The sequence below is a fragment of the Elgaria multicarinata genome, chromosome 2 (genome assembly GCF_023053635.1).
Source record: "Elgaria multicarinata webbii isolate HBS135686 ecotype San Diego chromosome 2, rElgMul1.1.pri, whole genome shotgun sequence".
NCBI lineage: Eukaryota > Metazoa > Chordata > Lepidosauria > Squamata > Anguidae > Elgaria > Elgaria multicarinata.
Window position 1 is genome coordinate 109789164 of NC_086172.1, and position 14496 is coordinate 109803659.

The 14496-nt window shown below is 38.2% G+C and overlaps 1 protein-coding gene across 4 annotated transcripts in view; it reads right to left on the minus strand.

Moving 5' to 3' along the window:
• The window catches only part of ZDHHC13 (zinc finger DHHC-type palmitoyltransferase 13), a 32855-nt gene that overhangs the window by 1062 nt on the left and 17297 nt on the right, over window positions 1-14496 (minus strand). For 3 of the 4 annotated variants that reach the window (XM_063117365.1, XM_063117363.1, XM_063117366.1), the window contains 8 exons: window positions 13746-13848; window positions 10468-10590; window positions 10116-10178; window positions 8932-9025; window positions 8235-8318; window positions 7641-7798; window positions 4769-4866; window positions 2142-2763 (listed from right to left, as the gene is read on the minus strand). In XM_063117365.1, coding sequence (XP_062973435.1) covers window positions 2625-2763; window positions 4769-4866; window positions 7641-7798; window positions 8235-8318; window positions 8932-9025; window positions 10116-10178; window positions 10468-10590; window positions 13746-13848 — 862 coding nt within the window. In that variant the 3' untranslated portion in view covers window positions 2142-2624. Of the gene's footprint in view, window positions 1-2141; window positions 2764-4768; window positions 4867-7640; window positions 7799-8234; window positions 8319-8931; window positions 9026-10115; window positions 10179-10467; window positions 10591-13745; window positions 13849-14496 lie in introns of those variants that run through there. The other variant, XM_063117364.1, reaches the window with a different exon arrangement.

Below are 14496 nucleotides of genomic sequence, written 5' to 3' on the forward strand. Positions count from 1 at the left end.
TTACAACTGAAACGCAAATTCATCCAAGTTTTAAAGGACTATTAACATGACTCCACAATCCTGACTCTGAACTCTAACCCTTCCTGTTGAAATTATCTCTAAAATGATTACTAAATATACATCATTTCTAATTTTTAAGTTTTACAAACATCTTTTCATATAGAAAGAGTTCTAACAGGTAAGACTTGGCAGGAATAAGAGGACTTAAATGAAATCAAAATACATTCATAATGCAGTTTCTTTCTAAAGCTACAATAAATTGTTGATGCTATTTTTCTGCTATATTACTTATCTTGAGAGAATGATAATCTTTTGTAAACTACCCAGAGAGCTTCAGCTATGGGACAGTATAGAAATGTGATAAATAAATAATTCAGTAATAAATAAGTAGTTTACTGCTATGTGAAGTCCAACTACAAGAATTTTACTGTATTTTTATATTTTGCTCTTTCTCCAAGCAGCTCAGGACAGCAATAGGGTTTATCTTCACTCAATTTTACCCTCATACAAGCCAGGGAAGGACAGGCTAAAAGATAGTGATGGGCCCAAGGTCACTGTGACAATACATGTCTGTACATACGGAGTTTGTTTGAAACTGTGTATTCTTGTTATAGATCTATGGTTTGGTAAGTATCTCCAGGGAGCTGATTGGCTAAGAGAGTGAGAAGGTAGGATGAAATGTGTGTATGCTATATAAAACAGGTGCTGTGCCTGTGGGAGGCAGACAAGGATGCAATAAAATGAGATGAGGGAGGAATTTTTTGAGATTGGGTTTAGATCAGAGTTAGGATTTTAGGTTTGAGAACAAAGAGAGAGGTCTGTGGTGATTGTGCAAGGATTGATTGAGAGACTGATTTTGGAGTATTGTGGATGAAAGAACATATATTGAAAAAGCCATTTAAGAGTTAATTAAATCAACAACTTATTATTCTAATTAATTAAGCTTTCTTTGAATATAAAATCCTATACCTCCTGTTCTTGGCTAAGTAAGAATAGTACAAGGTCATAAAATAAGGTCTCTGTGTCCTCTCAGACAGAGCACTGAGTAAAGTGTTGTGCTTTAGCCTTAAAGGTTTTAGTGGCAGCGTAATTCAGTGTCACGCCATGGTCACTCAGTGAGCTTCATGGCAGAGTGTGGATTTGAACCTAGGTATCCCCATTCTAATCTGACATTTAAACACTACACAATGTTGACTCTCAATTTTCCCCTAAAAAACATGGCTGTTCCCCACTTTAGGACCAGGGACGTGTTTAGGAATTGAACCCAAGACCTCTCTCACCCAAAGCAAGAATCTACTCCAGGCTTTCCAAATATGGTGCCCTCCAGATGTGTCGAAGTTCAACTCCCATCAGCTCCAGCCATCATGACCATTGGTCAGAAACGCTGAAAGGTGTGCCCTCCAGATGTCTGTCAGCATTCCTCATCCTTGAACAAGCTGGCTGCAGCTAGGGAGGTCATGGGCTCTCCTAGACTACAAGCCTTCAAGAGGCAGCTGGACAGCCGTCAGGGATGCTTTAAGGTGGATTACTGCATTGAGCAGGGGGTTGGACTCGATGGCCTTATAGGCCCCTTCCAACTCTACTATTCTATGATTATATGAATATTGAACTCCAAAACATCTGGAGGGCACTATGTTGGGGAAGGCTGAACTAGTCCCAGAAGCGTGAATGACTTTTTCACCCAAACATCTAATTTAAGCGATATTTGTGTACAGTTTATTAACTTTGACCTGCTTTACTTCAATGTCATCTTTGTTCTGTTTTGCTCTGGCATAAATCTCAGGATGCACTGGACTTTTGCTGTATGTCAACACCTCTGTGAAATGTGACCTGCATCTGTTTACAGCTGCATACAGAGAAAGTTGTTAATCTCATCAACGTTAAAAAAGGCCTAGGAGTTTATACAATTCTATGCTTACAGTCTAAAATGAGTCTTGAAAATGTCATTAGCATTTCACTAAGTCATATTCAGTCTTCCAACACTTGTTTATAAATGCATTAACCCAATTGAGATAAATATTTCAGCCATTAGTGAATGTATTTAGGCCCTTAGATAAAGTTATTTCATAAAATATGATTTCCCTTGAATATTTGAAAATCCAGCAATGTACTTGTAAATAAAAAAAGTTCTAATTTAATCATTATGAGCATGAATATATTAAATCTAAACAGCTTTTGTACACAGATTTACACACAGATATAAGTTACTAAAAATTACAAAGCAGGTTTGATATACTAAAATATTTTAGATTTCAAAACATCTTTTATTTCCCTTAATCATAATGTGCAAATTTCAATGGACGGACACATATGAAAAAATGCACAGGATTTCCATATTGCTTTATAAAAAAGACATCTTTCATAGCAATTTGAAAAATGACATTTCACAGTTGTATTTCCTTCCAAGTGAACCAATTTGAAAATGTCATATGAACCACGGTTGTCATTACATTAACCAGTTTGCTGCAGTTTATGCATGTAAACTTTACTTTCTTTCCAAAATAGCAGTAAGACAAACATAGCAAAGGAAATTACAAAATAATTTGTAATATACTGTACAATTTACTAAATATCATATTTTTTAAAGCTTCCAGTAAATCCCAAGGATTTGGTGTCGTTTTTCTTCACACAGGATGAACATTTCGATCCTTCACTGACTGAAATATTAGGGTATACTGCTTAGTCCAGTCAGTTCTGTTGGGCTTGAACAACCCAAAGCATCTACACTGAAAGAAGTCTGCTAGGTTCTGGAGGAATCCATGGCTAGGAAGGAGAAGAAAGCCACATAGTTAGTTATTAGCATAATACGGGAATGGAAACATTTATGATAGTCCCAGAGCAATGCTTTGGGACTATGTTGGTGCCTCGTCATGGAGCTATATCCACATAGACCCTATATGGAGGAATTAGTTCTTGTATACAGCACTTCCACAGGAATGCTGCCCAGAAGCTGCCCCAACATACTTTCAAGTTCTCACAGGGGCATAGGAAATATGGTACCTATACTCTAAAAACAACAGCTTAGCAGCAAACATTTAGTTGTATGCAAGGAACTCAGAATGCACAAACAGCATTCAAACTAAATCAAGAGTCCACCATCTAGAAAAAGCACTGATAGCTTGCTCACTATTTTGCAACATTTTAGTTGGTCCTAATAAAGCTATTGCACTACTGTAGGACTTTGGATGCCATCTATAGAAATAGAGATTTTGCAAGAGCATCCACTATATTCAGGACAGGAATGAAAGCTTGAGATCTCCTTCTGTCCCTAAGAACTGATGAAGGGATCCCGCTCAAGACGCAGATGATATTTGTGCACATCTTTTAGCTTCCCTGGGCATGTGAGTGTGTATCTCTCTCAGGGTCATTGCAGACACTACTGCAAATTAACATCGATCTTAAGCACCAATGTACCAAGGTTAGATAGATGTCCCTCTCATATCTTGGGAGTGAAGCTGAATTTAATTGGCATTCTCTTAGACATTCAGAACAAGTACCTGTCATTTCAGGCACTGTGCAGAAGCTTCACTGTGATAAAGATTTAACATTCTGATACATAACTCCCCAGAAGTGTTCTGAAACATTTGTGAATGGGCAGCTAAGGTACACCCTGTACTAAATGGCATTTTATGGAGATATGCTTTATATTAAACATGTAGGTTTATAATTACATTTAAATACCAAGATAAATTTGTTTGCACAGGTAATATGCAGCTATTCAAACAACCTGTGAAGGTAAAATTAATTGCATTCCATACTGTAAATCATTGAAATCGAAAGGCAGCTATTTCCCCCACTACTGCCACCATGTTCCCAAATCTTTGCTAGGCAGAAGGCACTAGAGCAAGGCTGCAGCATAAAAACCTGGCAGTGTTCTACTGGAGCTAAAATTACATGGTTTCCCTTCTTTAGCAATACATAATATACCGTGAAGGAAGTATGTGGAATGCTCCAGCTATCTTTCTATCATTGGCCCCATTCAGAAGACACCTTAAACCAGCGGTTCTCAACATGTGGGTCGGGACCCCTTTGGGGGTCGAATGACCCTTTCACAAGGGTCACCTAAGACCATCGGAAAACACATATTTCTGATGGTCTTCGGAAACTGTATTGACTGAACTATGTCATGTATCATCTTTTGTATTATTAAAGCTATTGTTATGTATTATTTTCATTAGCAAACCATCCCATGACAATGGATCATGTAGAGAAGAACGAAAATAATTTTATGGTTGGGGGTCACCACAACATGAGGAACTGTATTAAAGGGTCACAGCATTAGGAAGGTTGAGAACCACTGCCTTAAACCATGGCAGTTAAGCCAGAAAGCCAGGCTGTGTTCAGAAGACACCTTAAACCACGGCTTTAACCATGCTGAATAAAGCAAAAAGCCTTATTCACTGTGGTTAAAGCCATGGTTTAAGGTGTCTTCTGAATGGGGCCATTGATTTTTTTAAAAAAACACTCTGTTACAGGTAGCCCCATATACACACATATATAGATACACCTTAAGTTGAGCCTGCAGCCAGAATCCTAACTCTTCTAAAATTTATATATGACATATAACCTCCAGGGGGGGAAATGAATTAATGTAGTTGTTGTTATGGAAACAGATTTTGGAACAGTCCTTGGAATTGATCACTTTTGTTTTAAAAATAACTATTACAAAAACTACCACAAGCACTATCATACACAGAGGTGATCATAGTCATAGTAAGAGTTACTTCATGATTTTTAAAAGGAATGCATCTCTCCCAAAGTTACTTACTTATATGGAGTTTTACTGAGTGAAACAGGATGCTTTGAACGCTTACTCTGCTTCCAGAGGGTAATCCTCTCATGTGAGGTCAATCCGAGAAATGCAATCTTGAAAGAAAAGAGCAAGCAAGGGAAATGCCAATAGAAAACCAATTCAATAAGATTACTGAAAGAAATGATGTACTATTTGAAGTGTCAGAGGTACCCAAAACACAATCAATCTTTTCTTGCATTTAACTAAACCATATGAAATAAACCTAAAAGTGAAAAATAGGAGAGAGGCAATATACTAATAATTAATCTTGAGCACAAGGTCCCTAACTATTGACAGAGGTATAAATATCCATCTATTAGATGTGTGTGCTTGAAACAGTCTCTATGTAATGCTACTAATCCTTTAGTGACAATGCACTGCCACATTACTGGGCACAATACACCAAGTCAAGAACTGCATCAACCCTTAATTTAATTTTGTACTGCTGCAATCTTATGTATGTTTTGACAGAACGAAGTCCTACAATTCCCAGCATGGCTGGTTGGGGCATGCTGTGAGCTGTAGGACTTTTTTCCTGTCTAAACATGCGTGGGATTATGTCCTAAGCAGAATTCTTATTTCAAAAATAGAAACAAAGAAACTGGCACAAATGGTCTGGGAAGTATTTTATTAACCCAAGCTCCATTTATCATCTTGGGGTGATAATATGTCCCCAAAACAAAGCCATTTCTCCCAGATACTTTTTGCTATGTAGAGAACAAAAACTAAATAGCGAGTGGCTGAAATTTGGGTACACCATTTAACTATTATGCAGCTGACAATATCTTAGGATAACTATGGAGAGCCGCTGCCAGTCAGTGTTGACAATAACCTGGCTTCATGGACTCAGGAGCTGACTCGGTATAAGACAGCTTCCTAGTTTCTAACTACGTTTGAGGTCTACTTGTGTAGAAATTCTGCTATAAAAGTGCACCTAAGGCAGAATTCTGCCACCAGTCATTGGGACAAGGTTCATGAAGTATTTACTGTACTGTTGTATGTATAGTCTGTCTGTACCATAGCAACAAGACTATGAAATCTAGACACCTGAAACTTGGCATGCATACTAATAAGACCCTAGAGGTGTGTATTTGGGGGCTTATTTGGTTGTTAAAATGCATTAGTTGATTTAAATGTGCTGTGTGTTTGAAGTCAGCAGGACCATCTTCTGTTACTATGTGGCAGCACATAGCTTCTCAATCAATACAGTTTGAAGCCAAGGGGCTGCCCCCTTACTTCTGCTTTGGGGCAACCCCTTCTAAACGGAATGGAGTGGAGAGACTCCTCTGTCAGAGGCTATGGGGGTACACCATGGCAGGAGCTGTGCTTAGGGGTGCCAGCAGGCATGGCTGTACTGAGACAGGGTGAGCACAGTGTATTCATCCCTGACACCTGCATACATTTGCTTGAAGGCTTTGTAATGTCAAACTAAGGGCTATTCAAAGCTGTGCAAAACTGGGTGTATTTGCTGATAATTTAACACAAGATGCATCAAACCTTACTGGCCCTGTTCAGAGGACACCTTAAACCATGGTGAATAAGGCAAAAAGCCTTATACACTAATTAAAGCCATGGTTTAAGGAGTCTTCTGAACAGGGCCAATGCTGCATGGACAGCCTCATGCTTGACGTCAGCTGCTGAGAACTAATCCATTATAAATGTATCTTCAACTTTTGTCCATTAAGACTCATGCAAGTGCTGCTAAACCACTTTTCAGTGTTTGCTTCTTGGCTAAAACAAGCCCACAAGTGGCTATTCACGGAGGCAAGCTACTTTCCCCTATTTGTAAAAGCAAAACCAAAAAAGAAGAAGAAAAAGAAGGCTTAGTGCTCCCAGCCAGCTAATTTCAGAGGTCACAGGGGGCTTAACAGAGAAGAATGATGCACAGCTGAGCTACAGGACAGTTTTCTGTTCCGCACTAATCTCTCCACTGGGCAGGATAAATTATTCATACCATATTTTTAGACACTGACACCAGGACTATTTTTCTCTCATGTTCCTTCATCAGAACACAACTTTCTCAACAACAAATATTTGCTACATATAAGAGTTAACTGAGAGTCCAGCCTTAAAGGGGCAGGTTATTTATGGCCCTGCAACTAAAGCAATGTCCTAAATCTGGAAGAGGTCCTATTAAGAGCAAGCACCTTGCTGTAAGCACGTTATGGCAAGGACTCATGCAGTATTTACTGCTGCTGTACTAGCATTAGAGCTGGAGCCAGTCTTATCAGATATCAGTTTGGCCCTTATAGTGGTGCTGAAAACCTACTCAGCTGCTGTGCCTCCATAATGACTTAGAGGACTGGACCATAATTCCCTGATTTCCAAAGTTAAGAGATGCGTGTGGATCCTTATGGAGCCAAAACAGCAACATCTACACACAAGCGGGAAGCGTCAGCAGACTCCAGGGAAACCCAAGGTTTGCACAAGCACAAATCAACCTTAGAAGAAAACCCAAAAGGGTGGTGGGGGGAGAACCCAGAAGATAGCCCAAAGAGCCCAAAATACACTTAGTGGTCACGGAATGCAAACTGACTGCTGTGGGGAAGGGGGATAGAAAACCAGGTGGGAGGGGAAATGGAATGGAATATCTTGGAGTAGTCCATGGCTGAGTGACTGGAACAGTGGACAAGAGAACTACACACTGCAACAAAAGGTTCCACTTGTAAAATTCCAAATAGTAAATGTCATTTCCATAATCTACTGATCTGCAGAAATATTCTTGACTGATATAATTTGGTCTGAATTGTTAGATTTACATAAAACCAAGGTTTAATTCTGGAATGGTAACTACACCACACAGTGCAATGCTTTTAAGGAATGCAAATTAAATAAAATCAAATAATACCTGATAAAGTTGAAGGATTAGCAACAATGTTGCCCATGAAGTGTGAAAAGCTATTAGTGTGAAAATGTACAACACCCATGGAGAACAAGACACAATCTGTGTGAAGGCAGTCCATATTCCATCATGCTGATATGTTGTTGCGCAATGTTCTGACCAATCTAAGAAAAGGAATATTTATTTTAAATAAAGGGTTTCTCAAAAAAAGAGATTATAGTAAACTGCCCAGAAGACCAACAGTGTAAGCCTACTGCAAGAGTTGTCCACATATATATCTACCAACAGGGCTAGGTTAATCTAAAGATAAATATGGCCTGCAGCTCCCACAGAGGTATTGTACTATATGCACAAGCTTGCCCTAATAAACAGTGATGGCCATTTGCTTCACTGTCTCTATAATGTAATGCTGTGTGCCAGAAGCTGTACAATTTGCAATCAGAACTGTACACATGGTTATTTTCCCTGATCCCTCTCATATCCAAGAATAGGACTCCAGTTTTCCAACATTTTAGGTGATACAGTATCACCTTCTGAATAACATGCTACACATTCAGTGCTAAAAAACCAAATAGTGAATTAAGAGTTAAGAATACATACACAGAATTGTTCCATATATCGCCCAAATATTCACCATTGTCAGGAAAAGGAGAAACAGGACAAAATAACAATGGTTGCCAACACCTAGATCAGAAAGGTTTGTAAGGATTTGTTTATATCACAGTCACAAGACAATACCTCCCTTCCCAAGACCCTGCCCCAAATTCATGGAAGGCTTTTTACAAAAACAACAACACAATCTCATGCTATCTTTTCTAATAAGCTGAGTAGCATTTGGCCATTTTAGAACTCACTGAAATCACAGGAGTTAGCAAAACAGAAATGTGCAGCATAATCCTATGTAGGCTTACTCCAAAGAAATGTGCAATGCAATCCTATGCATGTTTACTCCTTATGTGTTCATTGAAGCTTACTCTAATGAATGGGTATACAATTGCAGCAAGATACTTCAATTAGAATTCATATTGAAAACAAGAATTAACTTGAAACCCAGGATATTAAGTAGTTCGAAGTCAAGATACTTTAACAATATCCAAACTGTGTAAACTCTATCTGAAAATATTATACTCTTAAGTTCTAGAATGTAGAGCTGATCTGGTTGCAGTTTTCTGTGGAGCTTGTCAACACTCAACTACTAGAGATTCTTTACACAATCTACTAAAGGCTCTCCTTTCAAGTCATTAGAAACATTCCTGGCACCAAGAAATGACTTCTAGTTCTGCTAAAATAAACTCACCTATGCACCGTCCAATCCAAATGCAATGTTGGTCATATCTAGCTATACATGAGTTGCAAGTTTGGCAGTGCATGGATCTCAATGGTTTTTTCACCTAGTAAAGAATGTAGGAAAAATTAACTCATGTCACATACAATATATTCACAAATGTCCTGCTTAATTCGAAATACTACACTACTATATTAAAAAAACTGAGCTTCACACTATATACTTATTTACAAGCAATACAAAATCCACCAGTATGAGCTATAATCCCACCTTTGGTCATGGTTTGGACCTAAAGAATCCCAAGCACAGATGCAAAGTATTCCATGTGTGAGTGTGGGGCGGGAAGGAGGTAGCTTTCCATGCATGCCACATAGGGCACTGTTCTGAAGGGTCTCCCAATATTTCAGTGGTGGTGGGGAAGTTGGGGAATATTACTGCCAGAGGAGAGAAGCTGAAAAGCCTTATGTAAGAGAATAAGCAACCATGTGTCTCTCTCTGGATACAAGCCTACATAATGTTTTTGTGGTAATACAGAACATACTGCTCCCTAGCATCTGACTCTCTTTCTCCCTGTTTTATTTAATTACAGTTAGTTAGAAGGTTCTTTTTAAATTTATTATTCTACTAATGATCTGTTGACCATAAATAATGATTGATGATGAATTTATTATTGGCAATAAAGAAACTTTGCTTTCATTGTTAGGTTCTAATCTACTTTATTTATTTAACGTATTTATAAACTGTTTTCCACAGCTCAAAGCAATGAGCAAGCAAGCAAACATACAGTATCAGCAGTAAGACATTTTGCTGCCTTAAACAGAGTTCAAATAGTGTACAAAGCCCTAAACGACTTGGAACCTGAATATTTGCAAGAGCGCCTTCTGCCTTACCAACCTGCCAGGTCACTGAGGTCATCAGAGGACATGCTTCTGGTGGTTTCACATGGTCCCATGGCCAAAATGGAGTCCACCCGGAGAAGAATCTTAAGTGTGGTGGCCCCTTTTCTTTGGAATGCCCTGCCACTGGAGGTCAGGCAGGCACCAACACTGCGTTCCTTCTGGCGCCTGCCTGACCACACGACGGAGAGCCCTGAGTGTGTATGTGTGTGTGATTCCAGTATTCAGGAAATTGTGTATGCAATAAAAATAAATGCAATAAAAAATAAAACCAGTACAAAATAAGAAAGCCTAACTTACAAGACAGGATGTGCAAAAGGTTCTGAAATCCAAGGAGCCAGATTCGCCAAGGTTAAGGATATTCTGAAAGATAGATACTTTACAATCATTTTTGAGTCTCAGAATTCAGAGGTGTCATGGGGGGATGACTGTAAATCTTTAGCTTCGTCATTATGAGATTCTATTTTTTTTCTTGCTATCACACACCCTCATTATTTTTACCAGGTTTCTATCACTGGTAAACATTCAATGATGCTTTAAATGAGGAGGGAATCATTATATTAAAACACGTTTTGTTCAAATTTACTGTTCTTGATTAGGTTGCTGATACTATTAACTATTACTGCAGATATATTTTTTAGCTACGAAATACCTTTTTATTCTCTTCTTCGGTAGTCTTAATGTATCCAGGATCAGTTCGGACAGTTTTGTATAAATAATAGAGAAGACCAGCCATACCAAGAAAGAAGGGAAGCTGAGAGACCGTGTTAGAAAAATGTGATCTTCAGTTAAGGAATATGTTTTTGTAATTCATATATTGCGGCAAACAAACATCCCTCCACAAAGCTATGTTTCAAAGTTAAATGACAATAAAACCACTGCAAGCTAAGAAGCAATGAACTATTTCTAATATCTGCCGGTAAGGATTTCCAAAGATTATCTGGCCATACCATTACACATATCTGTAATGTTGTTGAAGACAATATCGAAGAAAACCCTCTTAAAGATACAAAGCTGCTCCCACAAGTATATACTGTTCCTCAACTTAATTAGCATAGGTTTCCCTTTATGTATTCTGTTAACACTATTGAAATTGATTTATTGCTTGATGAACAGATATATGACATAGCTGGAGAACTGATTGTTCAGTTAATTTGGGAATTGCTCATTGAACCATTTAGTTTCATTTGGTGAATTGACTGCTTTAGTGTTTGACGAATTGACCTCTGAACTGCTTGGTTTAAATTAATTTATATTTATGACTTTAGATATTTTCCATTGACAAAAAAAAGCAATCTAGATGAATTTTGAGGTATGTTTGCTTATCTCTTTAAAAAAAAATCTTTACAGAGATACAGGAGCATCAAGAAAAATTACAATTCTTCCTGGGGAGGAAAGGTCCTAAAGAGGAAATAAGATCCAGGAACAAAGAGCGGAAAAGGAAATTAGAAATGTAATATTGTTCTAAGCAAGATAAAAAAGAATGTGTAAATGGAGGAGAGGCTCCTAATGAGAGGGGGGAGAGAATTCAAATTCGAAGTCAATAAAACAAAATAATTGTTTTAGGAGGATTGAGGAAGTTCCTAGTACTGCTGATATTACAAGCTTCTAAAAATAAGTTACAACTACCAAACGTCATATTAGCATACTAACACAACTTATGACACTCCATAAAGTACATATTCTGATTAAATGAGTGAAGAAAAATAAGTTATTGGATTTTACAATTTTGTACCAAACATTTGAATGCAACTGATATATTCTGTACCCATTACTAGAATCTTGGTCAATACAATGAACAGATATTGTGGGCTAAGTTATAATTATGAGAAGCTCAGTTCTGTTGCTTAGGTTAATGTTTTGCACAAGTTATTTCAGGCACTAAACTAATTTCCCCAAGCTAGAGCCCAGCAGAAATGTTGGACTACCTCTCCCATCAACTCTGGCCACTGCCCATGCTGGCTGAGGCTGACATAGTCCAAAACATCTGGAGGTCATAGATCTGGGGAATGCTTGATTGGTGTCTAAAATACAAGGCTACAACTAATTTAATGTTTTGTTTTGTTTTTAAAAAATGAAGCTTCAAAGTCATAATGCAGCAGAATTACTAAATATCTTTCTTTGGAGCCAAGCAAATATATGCATGTACCCATGCATGTAGCTGGAATATGTCCAAGTAGTTCACAGGAATTAATCCAGATAATTGTATTAATGAGATCTCAATAGAAATCATACAAAAAGAAAATGCCACTTCAGAGATTAACTAATTAACACTGAAATACTATTTACTACTAGAATAGATTAGAGCTGGCTTAAAACATTAATTATTTTTACTTACAAGTCCCTCTTCTATTATCTTTTTTTGTTTTGGTAAGAATCTGATTTTATTAAGCCCTGTGTGTAGAAACAAGGCAAGACAGAAGACAGGAAACATAATATTTGTACACCAAATGCTGTTCACCCAATATAGCTATGTAAATTAGCAATTCTGTGCCATATATATAAGCCATGAATTGCCCTACTAGGAAAAGTGGCCAAGTGAAATTCTCAACTTGAAAAGAAGGTAGGTTTAACTATGCTGGAAACCAGGGGTGGGCAGAAGGAAGTCCTTCACAGAGCGCATAGTTAAACCATGGAATTCACTACCACAAGATGTAGTGATGGCCACCAATTTGGATGGCTTTAAAAGGGGGTTAGATAAATTCCCGGAAGAGAAGGCTATCAATGGATACAAGTTCTGACAGCTATGTGCTACTTCCAGTAGCAAAGGCAGTACACCTGTGTACACCAGTTGCTGGGGAATACGGGCAGGAGGGTGCTGTTGCACTAGTGTTCTCTTTCTGGGTTCCAGGTCAACAGCTGGTCGGCCACTCTATAGACAGAAAGCTGGACTAGATGGACACTTGGTGTGATCCAGCATGGCTCTTATGTTTTTATGTATATCTCCCGATGTTTTGGACTTCAGCTCCCAGAAGCCTGCCAACATGGGCAATGGTTAGGAATGGTGGGAGTTGAAGTTTAAAACATTTGGAGATTTAGTTTCTGCCTACCCCTGCTGAAAGCTATTTTTCATAGAATCATAGAACAGTAGAGTTGGAAGGGGCCTAAAAGGCCATCAAGTCCAACCCCCTGCTCAATGCAGGAATCCACCCTACAGCATACTTGACAGATGGTTGTCCAGCTGCCTCTTGAATGCCTCTAGTGTGGGAGAGCCCACAACCTCCCTAGGTAACTGGTTCCATTGTCGTATTGCTCTAACAGTCAGGAAATTTTTCCTGATGTCCAGCCAGAATCTGACTTCCTGTAATTTGAGCCTGTAACAAAACATTTCTGTTTTGTTTTTGCACTTACATATTCAGGTGTTTGTACCATATTTTCACTCATTTTTGATGATGCTTTGCTGGTGTTCACCCCAACTCAGAATGAATTCTCCATAGGTCTACCCTGCCACTAGCAGAAAACAATACTGCTGTGAAGGAGAAGAGGGGTGCATCCTGAGTCTAGGATATATGGACAGTGCTACAGTTAAAAGGGGGGGATACTGAATTTAGTTTAAGTATTTCATTTAGCCTCCCTTGATTGCCTAACAGTCAGTGCTGATAGAGGCCAACAGCCCCGATAACTAGGGTTATACTCTGCGAGTAGGTACACAAACTCAGGCTGTGTTACAGAATTTGGGGGCAATCTGTTTAAATTACCATTAGTTTCTATCTCAGCAAATATTCACTTATCATACAAACTTAATTTCTTTTGGTAAGTAACTCAATCTCTTGACAGCATGTTATAAAGGGATGTCCTGATGCTAGCAAGCTTCCCTTGCAAGAGTCAAAGGTAAGATTTTTATATACCGTTTTTTGTGGAAATTGGGCATCAATATCTGCAAAAACAAGGCCCAAGTTTATTCTGCATTATTTGCTAAACACAAAGGATATCAGGCAGGAAACAGATAAAGCAGGTCCATGATATCCATAAGATAGAACTAAGCATAAATGCTACTGGAAAATATTGTAATTTGCTGAATCCAACAAACAACCTAAAAACGAAAATTAAAAAATATTTTAAAGCAGTATCTGACACACGAATGTTCAAAACAGTATTTCATAATATTTAGTAGTTTAACTTTTCAGGTCAATTTTTTTTTTAATATTTCTTGGCTGCCTTTCAGGGTATAGGCCCTCCCAAGGCAGCTTGCGGCAATAAAATACATAAAAACAGCTAACATGATTGTTTGTTTTTATGTTTCTTTATCAACATGAGTTACTGAGTTATGTGATGACACTTTAGAACAAACCAGATTAATACTCATTTGTTTTAACTCATTGGTCAGAGGAAACCACAGATCTCTAAGTATATATATATATATATATATATATATATATAGGATGACCATATGAAAAGGAGGACAGGGCTCCTGTATCTTTAACAGTTGCATAGAGAAGGGAATTTCAGCAGGTGTTATTTGTATATATGGAGAACCTGGTGAAATTCCTTCTTCATCACAACAGTTAAAGACGCAGGTGCCCTGCTCTCTTTTAAATCTGGTCACTCTAGTATAGCTCCTGCACTTTAACTGTTGCGATGAAGAGGGAATTTCAACAGGTTCTCCATATATACAAATGACAGCTGCTGAAATTCCTTTTTCTATGCAACTGTTAAAGACACAGGAGCCCTGTCCCTCTTT